This window comes from Cavia porcellus, unplaced genomic scaffold (genome assembly GCF_034190915.1).
Source record: "Cavia porcellus strain 051 isolate PalLab524CR breed Dunkin Hartley unplaced genomic scaffold, mCavPor4.1 scaffold_3, whole genome shotgun sequence".
In the NCBI taxonomy this organism is placed as follows: Eukaryota; Metazoa; Chordata; class Mammalia; order Rodentia; family Caviidae; genus Cavia; species Cavia porcellus.
The window spans coordinates 34,376,806-34,397,348 of NW_026947486.1; the positions used below are offsets into that span (position 1 = coordinate 34,376,806).

At 37.0% G+C, this 20,543-nt stretch overlaps 1 protein-coding gene across 8 annotated transcripts in view; it reads left to right on the forward strand.

The window, feature by feature from the left end:
- Positions 1-20,543, forward strand: part of Arhgef9 (Cdc42 guanine nucleotide exchange factor 9) — a 193,396-nt gene that overhangs the window by 124,195 nt on the left and 48,658 nt on the right. For all 8 annotated transcript variants that reach the window (XM_063246016.1, XM_003462749.5, XM_063246022.1 and 5 more), the window contains one exon: positions 12,804-13,036. In XM_063246016.1, the coding sequence (XP_063102086.1) occupies positions 12,804-13,036 (233 nt within the window). The remainder of the gene's footprint in view (positions 1-12,803; positions 13,037-20,543) is intronic.

A 20,543-nucleotide genomic window follows, 5' to 3' on the forward strand; every position in this document is an offset into this window, starting at 1 on the left:
GTCATTCCAACTGGGCCTGGGGGTTTAGCTCAGTGGCATAAGCGTCAGCCTTGCAAATGTGCAGTTGTGAGTTTGATCCCTGGTACCGATAAAGAGGAAAAAGACAAAAACAAAAAATTCCAACTAATGAATGAAAACATTGTAAGGCTTCAAAGCAATGTAATGGGGAATCATTATTACCATAAAATCTCATGTACTCTTACCATTTCTTACATTAGTGAGACTATATGGTATTTATACATGAGTTTGATTAATTTTGCTTATGAGTATGAGCTCAAGTTGCATCCATTTATTTTTAAACATCTCAATGTGATCTTTCTTTATAGCTGAGCAGTACGCCACTGTATAACAATACCACAACTTTTTTATCCATTCCTCAGTTGATGGACACTTAAGTTGTTTCCAAGATCTGGCTATTACAAATTGTGCTGCTATAAACATGGGTGCACGTATATCAATGTGGTATGTTTTCAGTTCTTCTGGGAATACGACTACAAGTGGAATAGCTGGGTCAAATGGAAATCTGCACACTGACGTCCACAGTGGTTGAACCACTCTACACTCCTACCAACAGTGCAGAAGAGTTCCTTTTTCCCTACAACCTGCCAGCATTTGTTGTTGGTAATTTTCTTGATTCCGGACATTCTTTCTGGAGTGAGATGGAATCTCAGTGTTGTTTTATTTTGAATTTCTCTAATGACTACTGATGATGAACATTTTTTCATGTATTTATTTGCCATTTGTATTTTTTCATCTGAAAACTGTGTATTCATCTCAGATGCCCATTTTTAGAATGAGTATGAATTTTGGAGGTTTGATTTGTTTTTTAATTCTTTATATATGTTAGTCAGAAGTCCTTCATCTGAGGAATAGTTCACTAAGATTTTTTCCAGTTTGTGGGTTTTCTTTTCACTATGCTGGAGATTTCTTTTGACATGCAGAAACTTTTTAATAAGATGTGATCCTAGTTATTGATTCTGGGAATTATTTCCCATGCAGTTTGATTCCTGTTCATGAATTCTGTACCTACCCCTTTTTCTTCAAGATTTTTACCTAATTTGTCTTCCAAAAGATTCAATGTTTCTGTTTTAATATTCAGATCTTTGATCCTTTTTTATTTTAGTTTAGTACATGGTGATAAGCATGGGTCTAGTTTTAGTTTTCAGCATATAGAAAGCCAGTTTTCCAGTACCATTTATTAAAAAGACTGTCATCCTCAAGAGTGTATTATTTGGCCCCCTTTTCAAAGATAAGGTGGTTGAGTGTGTTTATAGTTGTGGTTGTATCTTCTAATTTATTACACTGATTTTCAAATCTGTTTTTATTCCAGTACCATGTTGATTTTATTACAGTAGCTTTCTTGTATAACTTCCAGTCAGGGATTATGATGCCTCCTGCATTGCCTTTACTGCTTAGAATTGCCTTTACTATTCTAGGTCTCTTCTGTTTCCAGATGAATCTTAGGAATGATTTCTCTAGATCTATGAGATGTGTTGATGGTATTTTCATTGAGATTGTATTGCATCTGTAAAATAGTTTTGGGAGAATGACCATTTTCACATTTATTCTTCCTATCCATGAACAAGGGATTATTTTTCATTTTCTGAGATCCTCTTCAATTTCTTTGTTCAGGGTATTATAATTTTCCATATATACGACTTTTACTTCTTTCTTGGCATTAATTCCTAAGTATTTATTTTTGTGGAACTTAGTGTGAAGCGTGTGGCTTCTCTTACTTCTCTCTCAGTGATTTTTTTTCTTAGTGTATAGGAATGCTATTGATTTTTGAGTATTGGCTTTGTATCCAGCTACATTGCTGAATTTATTATATCTAGGAGTCTGTCAATGGAGTTTTGGGGGTCTTCTATGTAGAGTATCATGTCATCTGAAAATAATGATAATTTAACTTCTTCTTTTTCTATCTTTACTCTTTTTATTTCCCTCTCTTGTCCAATTGCCCTGGCTAGTATTTCCAGTACTGTGTGGAATAGGAGGGGTGATAAGGAAGATCCTTGTCTTGTGCCTGATTTTAAGGTAATGCCCTTCAGTTTTTGATCATTTAATATGATGCTGGCCATTGGTTTGTCTTATATGCCCTTTATCATATTGAGCTAAATCCCATCCATTCCAATTTTCTGTAAGGTTCTTATCATGAATGAGTGTTGGACATTATCAAAAGCTTTTCCTGCATCTATAGAAATGGTCATATGATTCTTATTTTTGACTCTATTGATATCATGTATTACATTTATTGATTTACATATGTGGAGCCAATCCCTGCATGCCTGGGATGAATCTCACGTGGTTGTGGTGTATAATCTTCTTATTGATTTGCTGCATCCTGTTTGCCTCTATTTTATTGAGGATTTTTTCATTCATTAGTTCATTAATGAGATTGGCCTGTAGTGCTCTTTTTAGTTTCATCTTTCTCAGGTTTTAGTACTAGAGTAATATTTGCTTCCAGGAATGACTTAGGAAGGATTTCTTCCTTTTCAATTTCATTGAAGAGTTTGAGGAGTGTCAGCAATAAGTCTCCTTTGTATTTCTTGTGGAATTCCATAAAGAATCCGTCTGGGCCTGGGCTCTTCTTTGTAGTTAAGGACTTAATTACATTTTCAGTTTCATTAATAGAAATTGTGTCATTCAGCAGTTTTACATCTTCTTGACCGAGCTTTGTTACTTCATATGCTTCTAAGAATCTGTCTATTTCTTCTGTGTTATTGAACATATGAGAGTAAAGGTTTTTGAAATGGGTGTTGATGATCTTCTGTATTTCCACAGTCTGTAGTGATTTCACTTTTTTCATTCCTTATTACATGAATTTGATTTTTTCTTTCCTTTTTTAATAAGATTGGTGAAGTGCTTATCAATTTTATTCTTTCTTTCAAAAAACGAACTCTTTGATTCATTGATTCTTTGGATTATTTTCTTAGTCTCAATTGCATTAATTTCTGTTTTGATCTTTATAATTTCTTCCCTTCTTTTGGCTTTGGGCTTGACTTGTTCTTGTTTTTCTAGATGTTCTTGTTTTTCTAGATGTTTGAGGTGTAGCATCAGGTTGTTTATTTGTATTAATTCTGTTTTCCTGATGTGGGAGCTCAGTACAATAAATCTTCATATAAGGACCGCTTTCATTGCATCTCATAGATTCTGCTAAGTTGTATTTGTATTTTCATTTGCTTGTCGATATTGTTTAATTTCTTCTTTAATTTCCTCTGTGACCCACTGATCACTCAAGAGTGTATTCTTCCATTTCCATGTGTTTGTGTGTTTCTTGCAGTTTCTTTTATCATTAATTTCTAGTTTCATGGCACTATGATCTGATAATCTGCATGGGATAATTTCAGCTCTTTTGCATTTATTTAAATATATCCTGTGGGCTAGTATAAGGTCTTTTTTGGGGGGAATGCCCCATGTTCTTCTGAGCATAATGTATATTCTGGTGTTATTGGATGGAACATTCTGTATACGTCTATCAAGTCCATTTCCTCATCACTGTGATTCAGTTCTGTTATATCTTTTCTGATTTTCTGTCCAGTGTATCTGTCCTGTGGTGTCAGTGGTGTGCTGAGGTCTCCTGTTATAATTGTGTTATTCCTTGTTTGCGTTTTCATTTCTGTTAATACGTACTTTGTATACCTGGGTGCTCTTGAATTTGATGTATATATATTTATGATTGTTATCTCTCACTCTTGAAGTTTTCCCCTAACTAGTATGTAGTGACCTTCTTTTCCTCTTCAGATCATTCTTGTTTTGATGTTCACATTGTCTGCAAACAGAATTGCTAACCCTGCTTTTTTTGGGGGAGGGGTGTTCTTGTTGCATGAAGTATTGTTTTTCATCTTTTGACTTAAGTCTATGAGTTTCCTTTTGTGTTAGATGAGTTTCTTATAGAAACCATGTGGTTGGATGCTGTTTCTTGATCCATTCTGCCAGTCTGTTTCTTTTAATTGGTGAATTGGGAGCATTTACATTAATGGTTATAACTATTATATATTGGTATATTGTTGACATGTTATCTTTCTGCTGTTGCATCCTTACCTTTCCATTCTGTTTAACTGTCTGTCTTGCTTAATGTTTTTTTCTTATGTGTATCTAGAATGTCTTTCAGTATTTTTTGCAGGGTTGGTTTGGTGATCATGAAGTTCTTAGGCTGTTCTTTGTCATGGAAGTATCTTATTTCTCCACCCATTTTGAAGGACACTTTTACAGGGTACATCAGTCTGAGTTGGAAGCTGTTTTCCTTCAGGATCTGAAATACTTCGCTCCATGCTCCTCTTGACTTCATTGTGTTGAGAAGTCTACTGTAATTCTGATAGGTTTTCCTTTATAGGTGATCTGTCTTTTCTCTCTACCAGTTTTTAATATTCTTTTCTGATGTTGGATTTCTGGGATGGTGATTATTATATGTCTGCGTGTAGTTTTATTCTGATTATGGCTAGTTGGAGTTCTATATTCTTCACTAATCTGTATGTCAGTCTCCATTCTCATGTTTGGGAAATGTCATCTATTACTTCTGTAAGTATCCTCTTGATATTATTTGTGTTGTCACCTTTTCACCTTTATCCCTATCTTACATTGTTTTTCTTTGTATCATCTTGCAGCTGTTGAATAGTTGTTTCCTGATTCCTTTTTATTTTTAAAAGATCTTTTTTTTTCCTGTTCACTAGCTGCAATCTTGTCTTTGATGTCTGAAATTGTGTCTTCACTTTTGTTGAGGCAGTTTTGACAACTTTTAATGGAATTTTTGATTTCCTGTGTAATCTCTTTGAATCTGCTTCATGTATTCTTTTTGTTTCTTCTATTGCTCATCCAGGGATTCTATCTTTTTGCATTGTTCCTCTAATTTTTTAACTGTGTGTTCTTTAGATATGTTCAGCATTTCTTTCATTACTTTTATTATTTCTTCTTTTACTGGAGAGTATTTCTAATTTGAATTCTTCTAAAGCTTCCTGGAGTTGCTTCTTCATTTCAGTTGCTATTATTTCAGGTTTATGGCTTATATTTTCTTCTATGTGCAGGGCTCCTAGGCTGTCTTGGGATGGGCTGGAGTTTTGAGATTGCATTTTGGTCTTTTATCTTGTCATTTTCCTGTATTTCTGTGTTTCAAGTGATATTCCAAAGCTTCCCCTGGGCCTGTTGCAAATCACCTCCTATGCCCTCGGCTCCTAGGACTGAATGGAGTTTCCTGGGAATGGTCCAGTCAGGGTGCAGGACCTCCAGTGCCACCTCCAGTGTTCCAGGAAGCTGGGGGTTTCCTAAACACTGTGAGTGATGGTCCAAATCTTTCCCTGGCCTAGTGCTTATGCCCTAGAACTCACCTCGTGTGGCCTCAGCTCCCAGGGTTGAAATAAGGTTGCTTTGGATGGTCCATCTAGGCCTGCAAAACCTGCAGAGCCTAGTGTAGTGTGGCTGGAAGCTGGGTGGGCACTTATCCCCTGGGAGCAATGATGTTAAACTTTCCCCCAGTAGCGCTGGTGTGCTTGAACTCACCCCATGTGGCCTCAGCTTCTCAGATTGAGAGAAGGTCCCTGGGCATGGCTCAATGAGGCCTGCAAAACATGTGAAGCCTAGTCTTGTGTGGCTGGTAGCTGGGTGGGCCTTTTCCTGCCCTCTTTTTCATTAGTTTCATTATTGCTGGGCATTGATTGATTTTGTATCCTGCCTCTTTTCTGAATTTGTTTCTTAGTTTTAAGAATGTATTTCTGGAGAGTTTTTGTTATTGTTCATTTGTTTTTGTTTGAGTTTTTTGTACCTTCTATATAAAAGATGATGTGAATTGTAATGAGGATAGTTTGACTTCTTTGTATTTTATTAGTAGTTATTTTATTTGCTTTTCCTGATTGATCTCATTAAAATTGAGTAAGAGGTCATGGCTGCCCTGACCACAACGTAGTGCTGAGAATTTCTGTCCCGGCTAGACTGCTTACTGAGACTTCTACGGCCTACAGGCCTCATGGAAGGACTCTTACAGACCGGAAAGACACACAGTGATCTTTTAATATATTATGGAGGATGTCAAAGATGTAAGATCTAGCCAATTGCTCAGTACACACAATTAAGTTGCCATTTGACTCTTCCGGGAGAACATGGTGGACAGATAACAGCAACTACCAGCGGCTCTCTGAAAGACTCGGCTCAGAAGCCAGGAATGGTGCGGACTAAGGAGACATAAGCAGGTGGAGATATGCTCTGCTGACTCAGGAACGGACTGGGCTGAGAGAAGCCAACTTGGAATGCAGTCCTGGTGCTAAAACAGGAACAGAAAAGACTCGGTGTGGAGGCTGGAACCGCGCCATTGTAAGCCGCGATTTGGGTTTCCCACCGCGCAGCGGCTGGCTGCCTCTACAGCGGCTCGGCAAGGGGAGAAACGTGCAGAAGCTCTGAGAACGGCAATCTGCGAATGGCAGGGAGGCGTGCACTGACTTATGGTGAGGTGAGTGAGAGAAACTGACACTCTACCACAGTTTGACTCCAGCAGAGGACTTTCTGGGCCCGAGCAGTCCTGCGGGAGCAGGGCACGGTGGCGACTCCAGCCACACATCCCCCTCTCGGGCGGGATTGGTGAAAAGTGCCTGGCCTGTGTGACACTGCCGGCGGACCTGGTAGACTGTCCCAACCGAGATCCCAGAGCCTGACGGTGGCCGGGAAGGGAGACGCGTAGGCTGCCTGGTCCGTAACTCCCTGGTGCGCAGCGGTGAGCGGGAACACCTAACTGGCGCAATTCGATCAGGCTGTGGCTGACTGGGAGAGAAGCTGGGCCTCTTATATAAGCTTGCATATATAAGGAACAGAGAAGAAGAGGCAGCATGGGAAGAGGCAGCAACAAGAAAGGCTCCTTGGCCCCCAATTCTGAGAAACAGGCAATAGCAGACACCGCACCAATACACATAAGGCACCATATAGAGAGCCTCATAGACCAATTCAGGAATGAAGTTATCAACGACCTGAAGCTAGAAGTATGCAGAATAGTTAGAGAAATGCTAAGCACCACCCAAGAAAAAACAGGTGATGGAATGGAAGAACAGAAAAAAAGGGGAGAATTGTTTGATGGAGAAAACAGAGAAAGCATAGAATACGTGAAGCAGGTTCAAAGGGACTACCAAGATACTAAGAAGTCTATAGAAGACTGGCATAACAGCTTGAAAGAAACTAAGGACAGACTATCTGAACTGGAGGGCAGACTTGTAATATGGGAGAATGAAATGAAAAACTTCTTAAAAATAACAAAGAAACAAACAGCAATAATACAAAGACAAGAAGATGATAAGAGGATCCATAACTTAAGGATTAAGAACATAAAAGAAGAAGTAGGGATGCAAACAAGTGAACTACAAAAGCTACTCACAGAAATAATCCAGGAGAATTTTCCTAATTTAGCAAAAGGTAAAGATACTCAGATGTATGAGGCATACAGGACCCCAGCTACCTACAACCCAAACAGAGCAACACCCAGGCATATAATAATAAAAATTCCAGAAATTCAATACAAGAACAGAATATTAAAAGCTGTAAGAGACAAGAAACAGACCACTTACAAGGGAACACCCATCAGAATTACAGCAGATTTCTCTGCACAAACCATCAAATCACGAAGAGCGTGGGGGGAAATAATTCAAGCATTGAAAGATAATAATCTCCAGCCAAGATTGAGATATCCTGCACAACTGTCCCTGGAAATTGATGGAAAAACAAGGTGCTTCCAGGATAAAGAGGAACTGGGGGAATTTGCAACCACCAATTCAACTCTACAGAAAGTATTGCAGGATATTCTAAAAAAAGAAAAATACAAAGAACCCAGAAATAGTGGCGAGGAGGCCACAACAAATGGAGCAGAGAACAAAATGAAGAAGACAAACTGACAGCTACTGACAGAAAAAGAGCTTAACAGAAATGAGGCAGAGAAGATTGGATGATAGGAACAGCTATTTTGGAGAAAATGACATCTTAATAGGTAATACAGATTTAGTATCATCTTGTTTTGAAGTCTCATCTAGCTTTTGTCCTTCTGTCTCCAATGGTCTAAATAGGCTGTATCTTATTGGATTTTATTATGTACGATAGTATAAGCAAAAACCTTTTAAAGACAAGGAGATTATACAGAAACCATTGTTCATTTTCTGTTAGTCGATTCTAAATACTCTGTAATGCTGTCATTCTCTTGAATGGTTTTACATTGTTTTGATATACTTAATGCTACAGTATACGAAGTTGTACTCAAGGATTTCAAAGAAAGAAACAATATGGCAACTACTTTTAGGTTAGGATTATCTGGTGGTGAAACACTATTCTGCTTAAATGGTTATGTTTTGATCTGCGCTGTTTCGTTGTTATGCCCTCTTTTATCTCAATCTCCACTCCATTATTTACTTTTTTATCTTTATCCTTTTAATTAAAGGAAAAAAATAGCAGGATATATTATAGTAACCCATTTTGACTTTTCATTACCTTGATTTAAAGCCCTGTATTACTCTCACCATCTGGTTTTTAACTGATGTTCCCCTATTCTGTTTTGCTGGATAGTATCAGGTTCGAAAGTTTAGGCATCAGCTGTGAAGATAATGAGATTCATTATGACGCCCATTCTTGTTGACTTTTATCTACTTTTGAAGACCTACAATGTCTCCAATGTTTTGGTTTTGTCGGTTTTATTCTTTACTGTTTTGTTCAATTGTATTATAACTAATGATATAGGCAATTCTATTAGAGATAGCGGGAGACATTACGGTAACCATTGTTGATCACCTGTATTATGTTTTTACATTATCTATTATGTCCACCCTTTTGACTTGACCGATTCTGTTCTGTTATGTCACATTTGGTTTTACTCTCTTCCAAAAAAGTAATAAGAACCGTGGGAGCAATGAAACCCAAAATGTGTAATAGTCATGGTACAAAAGAGAGGAAAAGAAAGTACTCTAAACTATATAACTGCATGTATATTTAAGTGTATAAGATAGAAAATGATATCACAGAGTTTTATTGGATCAATGAACAGAACTGTTTGCAGTATCATTGATGGAATGTCCACTTTACAAGCTTTAATTTTGTGACTTGAACAATTATTTCTAAGATGACAATATGTAATCCATTAACTAGTGATTTCCTACTGTTCATTTTTTTTCTGTAAATCTGTATAACTTGTACCCTTTCCCTGCTTTTTTTTTCTTTTCTCCTTAAATAAAATTAAAAAAAAAATAAAATAAAATTGAGTAAGAGTGGTGACAGTGGAATCTTTGTCTTATTCTTGCTTTTTGAGAGGACTTTTTTGGTTTTCCCGTAGTTAGCATAGTGTTTTCAGTGTGTTTGTCATAAATGGTGTTCATCAATTTTAGGTAAGGTGCTTCCATGCCTATTTTCTTTAGGTTTTTATTTATTTACTTTAAAAGGATTAAGATAGAACAATAAAATGAAACAAAACCAAAGAGTGATAAGACAGTATGAAATCCACAAAAGTTACTATATTGCATATTGTTATCCTCTAAATAGTTGCTCTGACTACTGGCTTTAGGCTTGAAAAACTAATCAAACAATAAAAGGCTTAGGTTGTTTCTTTAATTCAGTTGTTATCATCCTAGCCTGTATTCCTCCAAATCAACCAGTTGCATATCGGGATGTGAGGAATGTAGGGGGTGACCTTTTCTTTTGGCTGTCCCACAGGGGTGTGTGACTTCCTTTCTGGTTTTCCCCAGCCAGCAGGTCTGTCACAGGTACATGGAAGGGCTGTGTAGCTTACTTACTATTTTCTCCTTGGCCAGTAGGGCCAGTTTTGGTACACTGTGGCTGTGTAGCTTCTTTCCTCTTTCTCCTCAGCTGGCAGTGCCACCACTGGCACACAGGGGACTGTGTAGCTTCTTTCCTGGTTCTCCAAGATGGCAGGATTGCTGCTGGCACAGAGCGCAATGCGTAACTTCCTTCCTGTTTCTCCCCAGCTGGTAGTGTCACTGTGGTGCACAGAGGGCTGCATAGCATTCTTCCTGTTTATCCCTGGCCAGCAAGGCCACCGGGGTTTGTTTTAATCATGAATAGATTTTGAATTTTTGCCAAATTCTTCTCTGCTTCTGTAGATATGATCTTGTGATTTTTGTCCTTTTCATGTGGTGTATGACATTCATTGATTTGTATATGTTGCTGCATTCTTTCATCTGGGATGAAGCTACCTTGGCCATGATGTATGATCTTTTCATTGATGTGTTTAATTCTGTTTTCAAGTATCTTTTTGAAGATTCATACATCTATTTCACTAAGGATATCAGCCTATAGTCTTCTTTCTTGCTTGCATCTTTGTCCAGTTTTGATATTATGAAATGCTGGCTTCAAAGAATGAGTTTGGCATTATTTTTCAGTGTCCAGTAAGTTCTCTCTTTTGATTGATTATATGTCCTAGCATGGCTTTCAAGTGTGTTTTTCATTAGCAGGGTTTCACTTGAGGTTTTTCATAACCTCTTTTTTTTTTTTTTTTACTAAATTGATCATTATAATCTGCAATCTTGATTCAGTCATCTGTTTGCGTCTTCTTTAAGCTCATGAGCATCTTTTTAAGTCTGCTTCTTATCTGCTTATTTAAATCTTCTTTGAGCTCATTGAACTTCTTATGCATTTGCTTATTTGTTTCTTTTGACCTTTCACACATTTTAACTATTTAGTGTTTAAGTTCTTGGTGACAATGATGTGAGCAGCTTCCCTTTTCAGCAGCCCCTTCTACCATGCCATTTTCTATGTTTGACTCTACCACTCATAAACTGAAACTCTTAAGGAACATAAACAAAAATAAACCTCTCCTCCTTTATTAAATTGTGGGTGTTGGATATTATATTCTAGTATTGAGAAAGTGACCAAAAAGGAGTCCTTTGTTCCTTAGTTTTACTGTTTGTTTACTCTGTTCTTCTTTTACCCCCAAGTGAATTTGTGAGCCAGAGTTCCTTTGTGCAGGAATATCTGCCAGATGGGATGATGCGTAAAACTTCTTTTCTTATCCCTTTGTTATATGGTTATTCTTAGGTCTTTTTCTTCCATTGTATTGTTATGGATTCTTAGGTGAACTCATAAATACTTTCAGATTATTTTTGTTCATACATAGTTGCCAAACTCTTGCTTTTTATGGGCAAAAAGGAAGGCTGGAATGTCTTACTGTGCTGTTGCATTGATGTCTTCTACTCAAAATCCATTTCTAATTATTAGGTGCATTTTGCTATTATTATGAGTAATATTTTTAAAAATTTCAACTTCGTATAATGTGGTGTTTGTAGAGAAATACAGTTGCTTTTTATACACTGACTTTTGTACTTTGACCTTTTATTCTGACACATTACTTAATTCACTAACTTGTAGATTTCTTTTGATTGATACATATAGTCATAATCTCTGGGCAATGACAGTTGTATTCTTTTCAATATATATATTATGCTTTCCTTTTCTTTATTATTTAGCTGGCTGTGACACTTAGTACAATGTTAACCAGAAATGAGTACATTTTTGTCTTTCTGTATTTTTTTTTCTTTTTGTCTTTTTGAGACAGAGCCTAACTACGTAGTTCAGGCTGACCTTGGGCTCACTTTGTAGCCCAGGCTGGTCTGGAACTTGCAATGATCTGCCTGCCTCAGGCTTCCCAAGTGCTGGGATTACAGGAGTGTGCCACCATGCCCAGCTTATCTTTCTGTTCTTATGAGCAAGCAATCTATATTTTTCTATTAAAAAGAAATCAGCTTTGGATTTTCATGAATACCCTTTGTTACACCGTGGTAGTTTTTCCTTCTATTCCCAGTTTGCCCATAGATTTTTATCATACATGTGTTTATTTTAAATCGTTATTTTGTATTTATTAAAGTAATCATATGATTTTTCTCCTTTAATTAATTTGGTAAATAAAATGGGATAAATCCCTCATACTTACAGTATATTACTCTTCTTAGGCATTATTTTCCTTCTTTTCTGAAGTCTGTAACAACTCATCTTAGTATTTTTGTCTATTTTTATTATCTGTTTTTTCTCTTCTACTTTGTTAATGCCTTAACTTCTCATGCATTTGGTTATTTTGGTTAAGTACTAAACGATATATAAGAAAAATTTTAAGATTTATAAAAAACTTTACTTTGAAGTAGTTTTAACAGAATAAATGAGAACTATACAAGAAACATTCAAATAGCATTTATCCAGTTTCACCTATTAACTTTTAATTATCTTTGTTATATCATCTCAGTGTACTCTCCCTCCCTCAGTGTTATTCTCATCCTCTTTTCTATACACACATACACACACACACACACACAGACTCACATTTTGTTCCCTCAGTATATATCTTTTGTACACATTTTGGCTTCCTTATCTCTAACTCTAATTTAAAGCTCTGGATGATGATTTATTCAGAAATATTACATTTTATTTTATTTTTAAGTTTTTTAAATTTTTCTAGCTGTTTTCAGTGGCAGAGTAAAATAAAACAATCTAATCTCTTATTGCCAGAAGTAAAATCTCTGATTTATCTCTTTATATACCACCACCAGCATTATATTTGCCATGCTCTGCTTTACTTTTGTTATACTCTCTATTGTCTCATTACCCTTCTATTTCAGAATTTCTTTACTGTTCCCACTGTTTCAGTTGTCTTCTAAATGAACTTAATCATTAGATTGTTCAGTTGCCAAATAATTTCTTTGGAAATCTTTATCATTAAATGAATCAATTTAAGAATGTTTGCCATTATTTTAGTATTACTGCCCAACAATAGGTTCTGTCTTTCATTACTTCTTTGGAGGCCTTTAGTATCCTTTCTCTTTTGTTTTATTTTTTTTCTCTTTCCACAGCAAGATGGATTCTGGATATACTCTGAATATTGCAACAACCATCTGGACGCCTGCATGGAGCTTTCCAAGCTGATGAAGGACAGCCGCTACCAGCACTTCTTTGAGGCCTGTCGACTCTTGCAGCAGATGATTGACATTGCCATTGACGGCTTCCTTTTGACTCCAGTGCAGAAGATCTGCAAATATCCCTTACAGTTGGCTGAGCTCCTCAAGTATACAGCCCAAGATCACAGGTAAGAGATTAAAGGAGACAAGAATGAGTTTCTTTCACATGTTTGTCCTTATTGAGAATGCATTTCCTTTTGCCATCTCTGATCTTCTATTAGTTTATCTGCAAAACAAAATGATATATTATCGTTTACCTCACAAGACTGCCATGTATAAAGTGAGGGAATGCTTTTAAGAATTGCATGTAGAGGCTGGTGTTTACCTCAGCAACACAAGCACCTGCCTGGCAAGTGCAAAGTCGTGAGTTTGATGCCTGGTTCAAAAAAATAGTTTCATATAAAATTATAAATCAGTATATACACAAAATCTCTATACATCATCATTATTGCACAACTTATACCCTAACTTCAAAGAGTGGAGCTTATGTACAAAGTCTGCCAAAATATGTATACATCAGGAAAAGAAAGCCTTGTATAAATAATATTAAATTTATTGAGACATCATAAGATTAATACAAGTTACCTTTGGCCTATACAATTACAAAAGGTGCTTAAAGTGGTGTCTATTAACTTCCAGTTATTTATTAGTCTGGCAGACTGCTGAGGTATACATTCTTTGGTATATAGCTTGTTCCATAGTCCTGAATTTAGCCTCATTAATCAACCCTGATACAAAAAATTTTTATCTGTATATTCTGCTTTACTTGTAAGATCCAAATTTTTGTTAACAGCTTTCCCAACTTATACTGAACCTAGACTCCTTCTGCATGGCTATCTCCCTGGGCTCCTTTAACCTTTCCACTCTCTCCCCTACCCCAATTGTACATTTTCCATAGATCCAGTGTATGCCTGGGGAAAAATATACTTGAGACTTTTCATGAAATTCTTTCAAAGTTTTTAAGTAGTTTCAATCCAACAAAGACCAAGGAGGTTACCTCTCTCTGAATGAAAAAAGATATCCCTCACCTCCTACCAGTAAGGTACATGCTGAGAGTAATGCTGAATGGTAGGGATGGCTGACAGCAAACCATTTCCACTCTTTCACATAATGACTTAGAACTTTAGCTTGTGTCTGGTCTGCTTTTAACTGATGTTAAATCCCTGATCTTAGATTTGTTGGCTCAACTGTTAGCTCTCTTCCTTAAGAGAAAAAAGATTAAGCACGCAAGAAAGAAGGAGGCCCAATTTCTTTTTGCTTTCTTTCTCACTCTTCCAGGTCTGCTTCCTGGATTTATTTGGATCTATTATGAGGTTTGCCTGGGGCTGATTTCTAAATCTAGATGCCTAAGGTTATAGTTATAGGCCAGATGATTTGGTGTATGTCAATCTTCTAGGCCAATCCCTTGATTCATTTTGAAGTTGATGTTGCTTCTTTGATAAAAGAAAAGTGACAGACAGTAAATCTATGTTGAAGCAGGGCCATAAAACATAAGTAATAATCTGAAAATTTAGCTTTTAAAACAATTTTCTAGTTTTTTTTTTTTTTGTGCTCAAGGAAGTTTGTGGGTGATTATACTAGCTGTTCTTTGAGTTCTGGCACCTTATTGTGTCATGAGTTTAAATGACCTCCATAATTATACTGGATGGTACTTAGTGACTATCATATTGAAATCTCAGTGGAACTGTCTTCATGCCAGTAGCTTTAAAACCTAAATGAGTGGTTCTCAAATATATACACCTTCTCAATAACCTACTTCCTCAGTATCTGTTCCACGGAAACAGCAGGAGGCGCTAACAGTCATACTTGACTGATAATATTCATTAGGTAAATTGTATATCACAAAATTGATTTTAAAAGTCCCAGAAAGACCACTTTTAAACATCTTATTACATCAAAACAACCCCAAGGCTTTGTTGAGTTTGGTAAGAGAAGGCAAAATAGCTGCCTAGGCTTTGCCATTTCTGTGTTCTTTTAATTTGTGACTGAAACTTGTGCCTCAAAGAACTCTTGAACCTGTGATTTTCTCTCCTCTCCTCCTCTGTGCTCCAGAGCACTGAGAACCATAACTAAGACAATGGCTATGTATCCATCTCTGTCCACATTTGTAATGACTTGCTGGACCCAGTACTATCTCTAGAAAATGATCAAATCATTTTTGCAGGTCACAAGAAGCTATGTTAAGATGACAGTACCTACCATGCATGTTAATGTTTTTTTGGGTTCAATAGAAAATAGAGGCTACTATGAGCTTAGAAGCTTAGTGAGATACGTGTTCAGATAGATAAATCTGAAATGAAGGGAGTCAGAATGACCTCTGAAGAAGAGGATTAGATGTAATGCAATCAATGGAAAATAATATTCCTTTTGCTTATAAAAAGGTGACACAATTTCCCTACACAACCTTTCTTAAAGAAATAAGAAAGAAGATTATGAACAAATGGGAGTTAACTGACATGTATGAATCCTGAAAATTTTGATTCCAGTACTCTTCTCAATCAGAGGTGGGGTCCAGGACCCAGTGGCTCTGACCAGAGTTCAAACCACACAACAACCATTCTCTTCTTTTTATATTCACTAGTTTTAAAGCTAGTAGGACAGGTAGGAATCAGGAAAATTCCTCCACTAACCACTGTGTGAAAGGTAGCCAAATAAAATACAAATATGAACAGCACGAGACAGTGGCAGTATGGCTGGGTAGTAACTATTGTCAAGCAGACCACTAACTTTGAGTTAGATGGTACTTGACATCAGCAATGAGCATTCTCATGCAAATACTGTCCAATAAAACTTTTTTGCTGTGACATAAATATTGTTCTGTCCTGTATCATAGTCTTTGGCCAAATGTGCCTATTGAATACTGAGAAATGTGCAACTGAGGGACTAAATTTTTAATCCTATTTAATTTTAATTAAATATTAGTAATATTAACTGCTGATTATTGTATTGAAGCGTGTGTCTCTATATTTTACTTCAAAAATGGCTTAAAGTACTGAATTTTTCATATCAGATAAAGAAAAGTCACAAGGAACAGGAAACTGACCCCAAAGAGCAGGAATAGTTATTTATATCAGCAGCTTCCTCACAATAACTACCCCTGCTTTCATTACCCTACCCTATGTATAAACAGCACACTCAAAAAACCTTGCCAGGAAGAAACTTTGGCAAAATTATAGAGCCTAAAACATCACCCAGAGAGTAGAGCAAGTAACTAAAAAGGATGAAATGTTATAGGAACAAGTGTAAAATTTTGTAAGTTAGGCTAAAAATCAACACCTCAGAGTGATAACAGCTTCTCATTAACATGCTTTTTTTTTTTTTTAATTTTATTTAAGGAGAAAAGAAAAAAAGCAGGGAAAGGGTACAAGTTATACAGATTTACAGAAAAAAAAATGAACAGTAGGAAATCACTAGTTAATGGATTACATATTGTCATCTTAGAAATAATTGTTCAAGTCACAAAATTAAAGCTTGTAAAGTGGACATTCCATCAATTATACTGCAAACAGTTCTGTTCATTGATCCAATAAAACTCTGTGATATCATTTTCTATCTTATACACTTAAATATACATGCAGTTATATAGTTTGGAGCACTTTCTTTTCCTCTCTTTTGTACCATGACTATTACACATTTTGGGTTTCATTGCTCCCACGGTTCTTATTACTTTTTTGGAAGAGAGTAAAACCAAATGTGACATAACAGAACAGAATCGGTCAAGTCAAAAGGGTGGACATAATAGATAATGTAAAAACATAATACAAGGTGATCAACAATGGTTACCATAATGCCTCCCACTATCTCTAATAGAATTGCCTATATCATTAGTTATAATACAATTGAACAAAACAGTAAAGAATAAAACCGACAAAACCAAAACATTGGAGACATTGTAGGTCTTCAAAAGTAGATAAAAGTCAACAAGAATGGGCGTCATAATGAATCTCATTATCTTCACAGCTGATGCCTAAACTTTCGAACCTGATACTATCCAGCAAAACAGAATAGGGGAACATCAGTTAAAAACCAGATGGTGAGAGTAATACAGGGCTTTAAATCAAGGTAATGAAAAGTCAAAGTGGGTTACTATAATATATCCTGCTATTTTTTTCCTTTAATTAAAAGGATAAAGATAAAAAAGTAAATAATGGAGTGGAGATTGAGATAAAAGAGGGCATAACAACAGAAACAGCGCAGATCAAAACATAACCATTTAAGCAGAATAGTGTTTCACCACCAGATAATCCTAACCTAAAAGTAGTTACCATATTGTTTCTTTCTTTGAAATCCTTGAGTACAACTTCGTATACTGTAGCATTAAGTATATCAAAACAATGTAAGACCATTCAAGAGAATGACAGCGTTACAGAGTATTTAGAATTGACTAACAAAATGAACAATGGTTTCTGTATAATCTCCTTGTCTTTAAAAGGTTTTTGCTTATACTATCGTACATAATAAAATCCAATAAGATACAGCCTATTTAGACCATTGGAGACAGAAGGACAAAAGCTAGATGAGACTTCAAAACAAGATGATACTAAATCTGTATTACCTATTAAGATGTCATTTTCTCCAAAATAGCTGTTCCTATCATCCAATCTTCTCTGCCTCATTTCTGTTAAGCTCTTTTTCTGTCCGTAGAGGTCAGTTTGTCTTCTTCATTTTGTTCTCTGCTCCATTTGTTGTGGCCTCTCTGCCATTATTTCTGGATTCTTTGTATTTTTCTTTTTTTAGAATATCCTGCAATACTCTCTGTAGAGTTGAATTGGTGGTTGCAAATTCCCCCAGTTCCTCTTTATCCTGGAAGCACCTTGTTTTTCCATCAATTTCCAGGGACAGTTGTGCAGGATATCTCAATCTTGGCTGGAGATTATTATCTTTCAATGCTTGAATTATTTCCCCCCACGCTCTTCGTGATTTGATGGTTTGTGCAGAGAAATCTGCTGTAATTCTGATGGGTGTTCCCTTGTAAGTGGTCTGTTTCTTGTCTCTTACAGCTTTTAATATTCTGTTCTTGTATTGAATTTCTGGAATTTTTATTATTATATGCCTGGGTGTTGCTCTGTTTGGGTTGTAGGTAGCTGGGGTCCTGTATGCCTCATACATCTGAGTATCTTTACCTTTTGCTAAATTAGGAAAATTCTCCTGGATTATTTCTGTGAGTAGCTTTTGTAGTTCACTTGTTTGTGTCCCTACTTCTTCTTTTATGTTCTTAATCCTTAAGTTATGGATCCTCTTATCATCTTCTTGTCTTTGTATTATTGCTGTTTGTTTCTTTGTTATTTTTAAGAAGTTTTTCATTTCATTCTCCCATATTACAAGTCTGCCCTCCAGTTCAGATAGTCTGTCCTTAGTTTCTTTCAAGCTGTTATGCCAGTCTTCTATAGACTTCTTAGTATCTTGGTAGTCCCTTTGAACCTGCTTCACGTATTCTATGCTTTCTCTGTTTTCTCCATCAAACAATTCTCCCCTTTTTTTCTGTTCTTCCATTCCACCACCTGTTTTTTCTTGGGTGGTACTTAACATTTCTCTAACTATTCTGCATACTTCTAGCTTCAGGTCATTGATAACTTCATTCCTGAATTGGTCTATGAGGCTCTCTATATGGTGCCTTATGTGTATTGGTGTGGTGTCTGCTATTGCCTGTTTCTCAGAATTGGGGGCCAAGGAGCCTTTCTTGTTGCTGCCTCTTCCCATGCTGCCTCTTCTTCTCTGTTCCTTATATATGCAAGCTTATATAAGAGGCCCAGCTTCTCTCCCAGTCAGCCACAGCCTGATCGAATTGCGCCAGTTAGTTTTTCCCGCTCACCGCTGCGCACCAGGGAGTTACGGACCAGGCAGCCTACGCGTCTCCCCTCCCGGCCACCGTCAGGCTCTGGGATCTGGGTTGGGACAGTCTACCAGGTCCGCCGGCAGCGTCACGCAGGCCAGGCACTTTTCACCAATCCCGCCCGAGAGGGGGATGTGTGACTGGAGTCGCCACCGCGCCCTGCTCCTGCAGGACTGCTCGGGCCCAGAAAGTCCTCTGCTGGAGTCAAACTGTGGTAGAGTGTCAGTTTCTCTCACTCACCTCACCACAAGTCAGTGCACACCTCCCTGCCGTTCGCAGATTGCCATTCTCAGAGCTTCCGTGCGTCTCTCTCCTTGCCGAGCCGCTGTAGAGGCAGCCAGCCGCCGCGCGGCCGGAAGCCCAAATCGCGGCTTACAATGGCGCGGTTCCAGCCTCCACACCGAGTCTTTTCTGTTCCTGTTTTAGCACCAGGACTGCATTCCAAGTTGGCTTCTCTCAGCCCAGTTCGTTCCTGAGTCAGCAGAGCATATCTCCACCGACTTATGTCTCCTTAGTCCCCACCATTCCTGGCTTCTGAGCCGAGTCTTTCAGAGAGCCTCCGGTAGTTGCTGTTATCTGTCCGCCATGTTCTCCCGGAAGTCCCCTCATTAACATGCTTTCAAAAGACTTAGGAAATATTCCCAGCATTTTGGAGCCTGAGCCAGGGGGATAGCTACAAGTTTGAGGTCAGCCTGAACTATGTGCTGACACCCTGTCTCAAAAAAAACCAAAAAATAAATAAAGTAGTTATCATAATAATAACAACAGTAACAATAATAATAATAATAATAATAATAATAAAAAACCCTTAGGAAATGTTAGTTAGCCATAAGTTCAGTATAACATAGTAAGATCCAGAAAATAAATTAATAATAGCTAACATTTATTAATCCTCATTATAAAGACTTTTCTGTCAGGCATGGTAGTGCATGACTATAATTCTAGCACTCAGGAGGCTGAGGTGTGAGGATCACCATAAATTTGAAGCCAGCCTAGGATATATAGACAGATCTTGTATTTAAAAAAAAAAAAGAAAAGAAAAGGAAAAAAGCAAAAAAAAAAGACTTGTCTAATAGTAAACTGGTTAAGACATATGACCTCACGCTAGGGATGAAAAAATTCATGGTACTGGCAGGTATGCAGGGCACAGATTGGAATCATGGGAGCCAGATGAGAAAAGATGCTGAATAACATTTGTTGTGGCAGTTAGTACTCCCTTCCTTGTTCCATGTTTGACCTACCACCCCAATGTCCAATACAGTCAGAAATAAAAAGTCAGTAGTTGCACACATCTTTTTTTCCTTTCTTCATTTTTCTAATTGCTGCTGGGAAAGTGAACAGGTAGGAATTTTCAGCTTAGATTATCTAAAGAAAGATATCAGTACTTCACTATACCACATCCTTTTGCTTTTTCAGTTTATTGTAGCTCCATTAAATGGCAGATATACCATTTTCAATATTCCTTTTACCAGAGGCATTTGCATGGAAATAAGGTAAGACAAGCAGACAAAACTAGGCAGGATGTAACCCTCAGCAGATGAGTTATGCAGTGTACCAAGAAGCTGATTGGAAGTTGTACTTCTAGGGTTAGGTGTGTTATCACATGTTATGTCTCTACTACAGAGATGTTTCATTTGTAATATTATTTATAACACTTACGGTCAATCAATAGCAAAACAATTTCCATAAATTATTATATTCAATTTAGTAAACTCCTTAATAACGACTACCATAATTCTCCCTACTTGACAAATGAGAAAATTTAAAGTTGTACTTTTGTTTTTCACAGTACATAATAATTA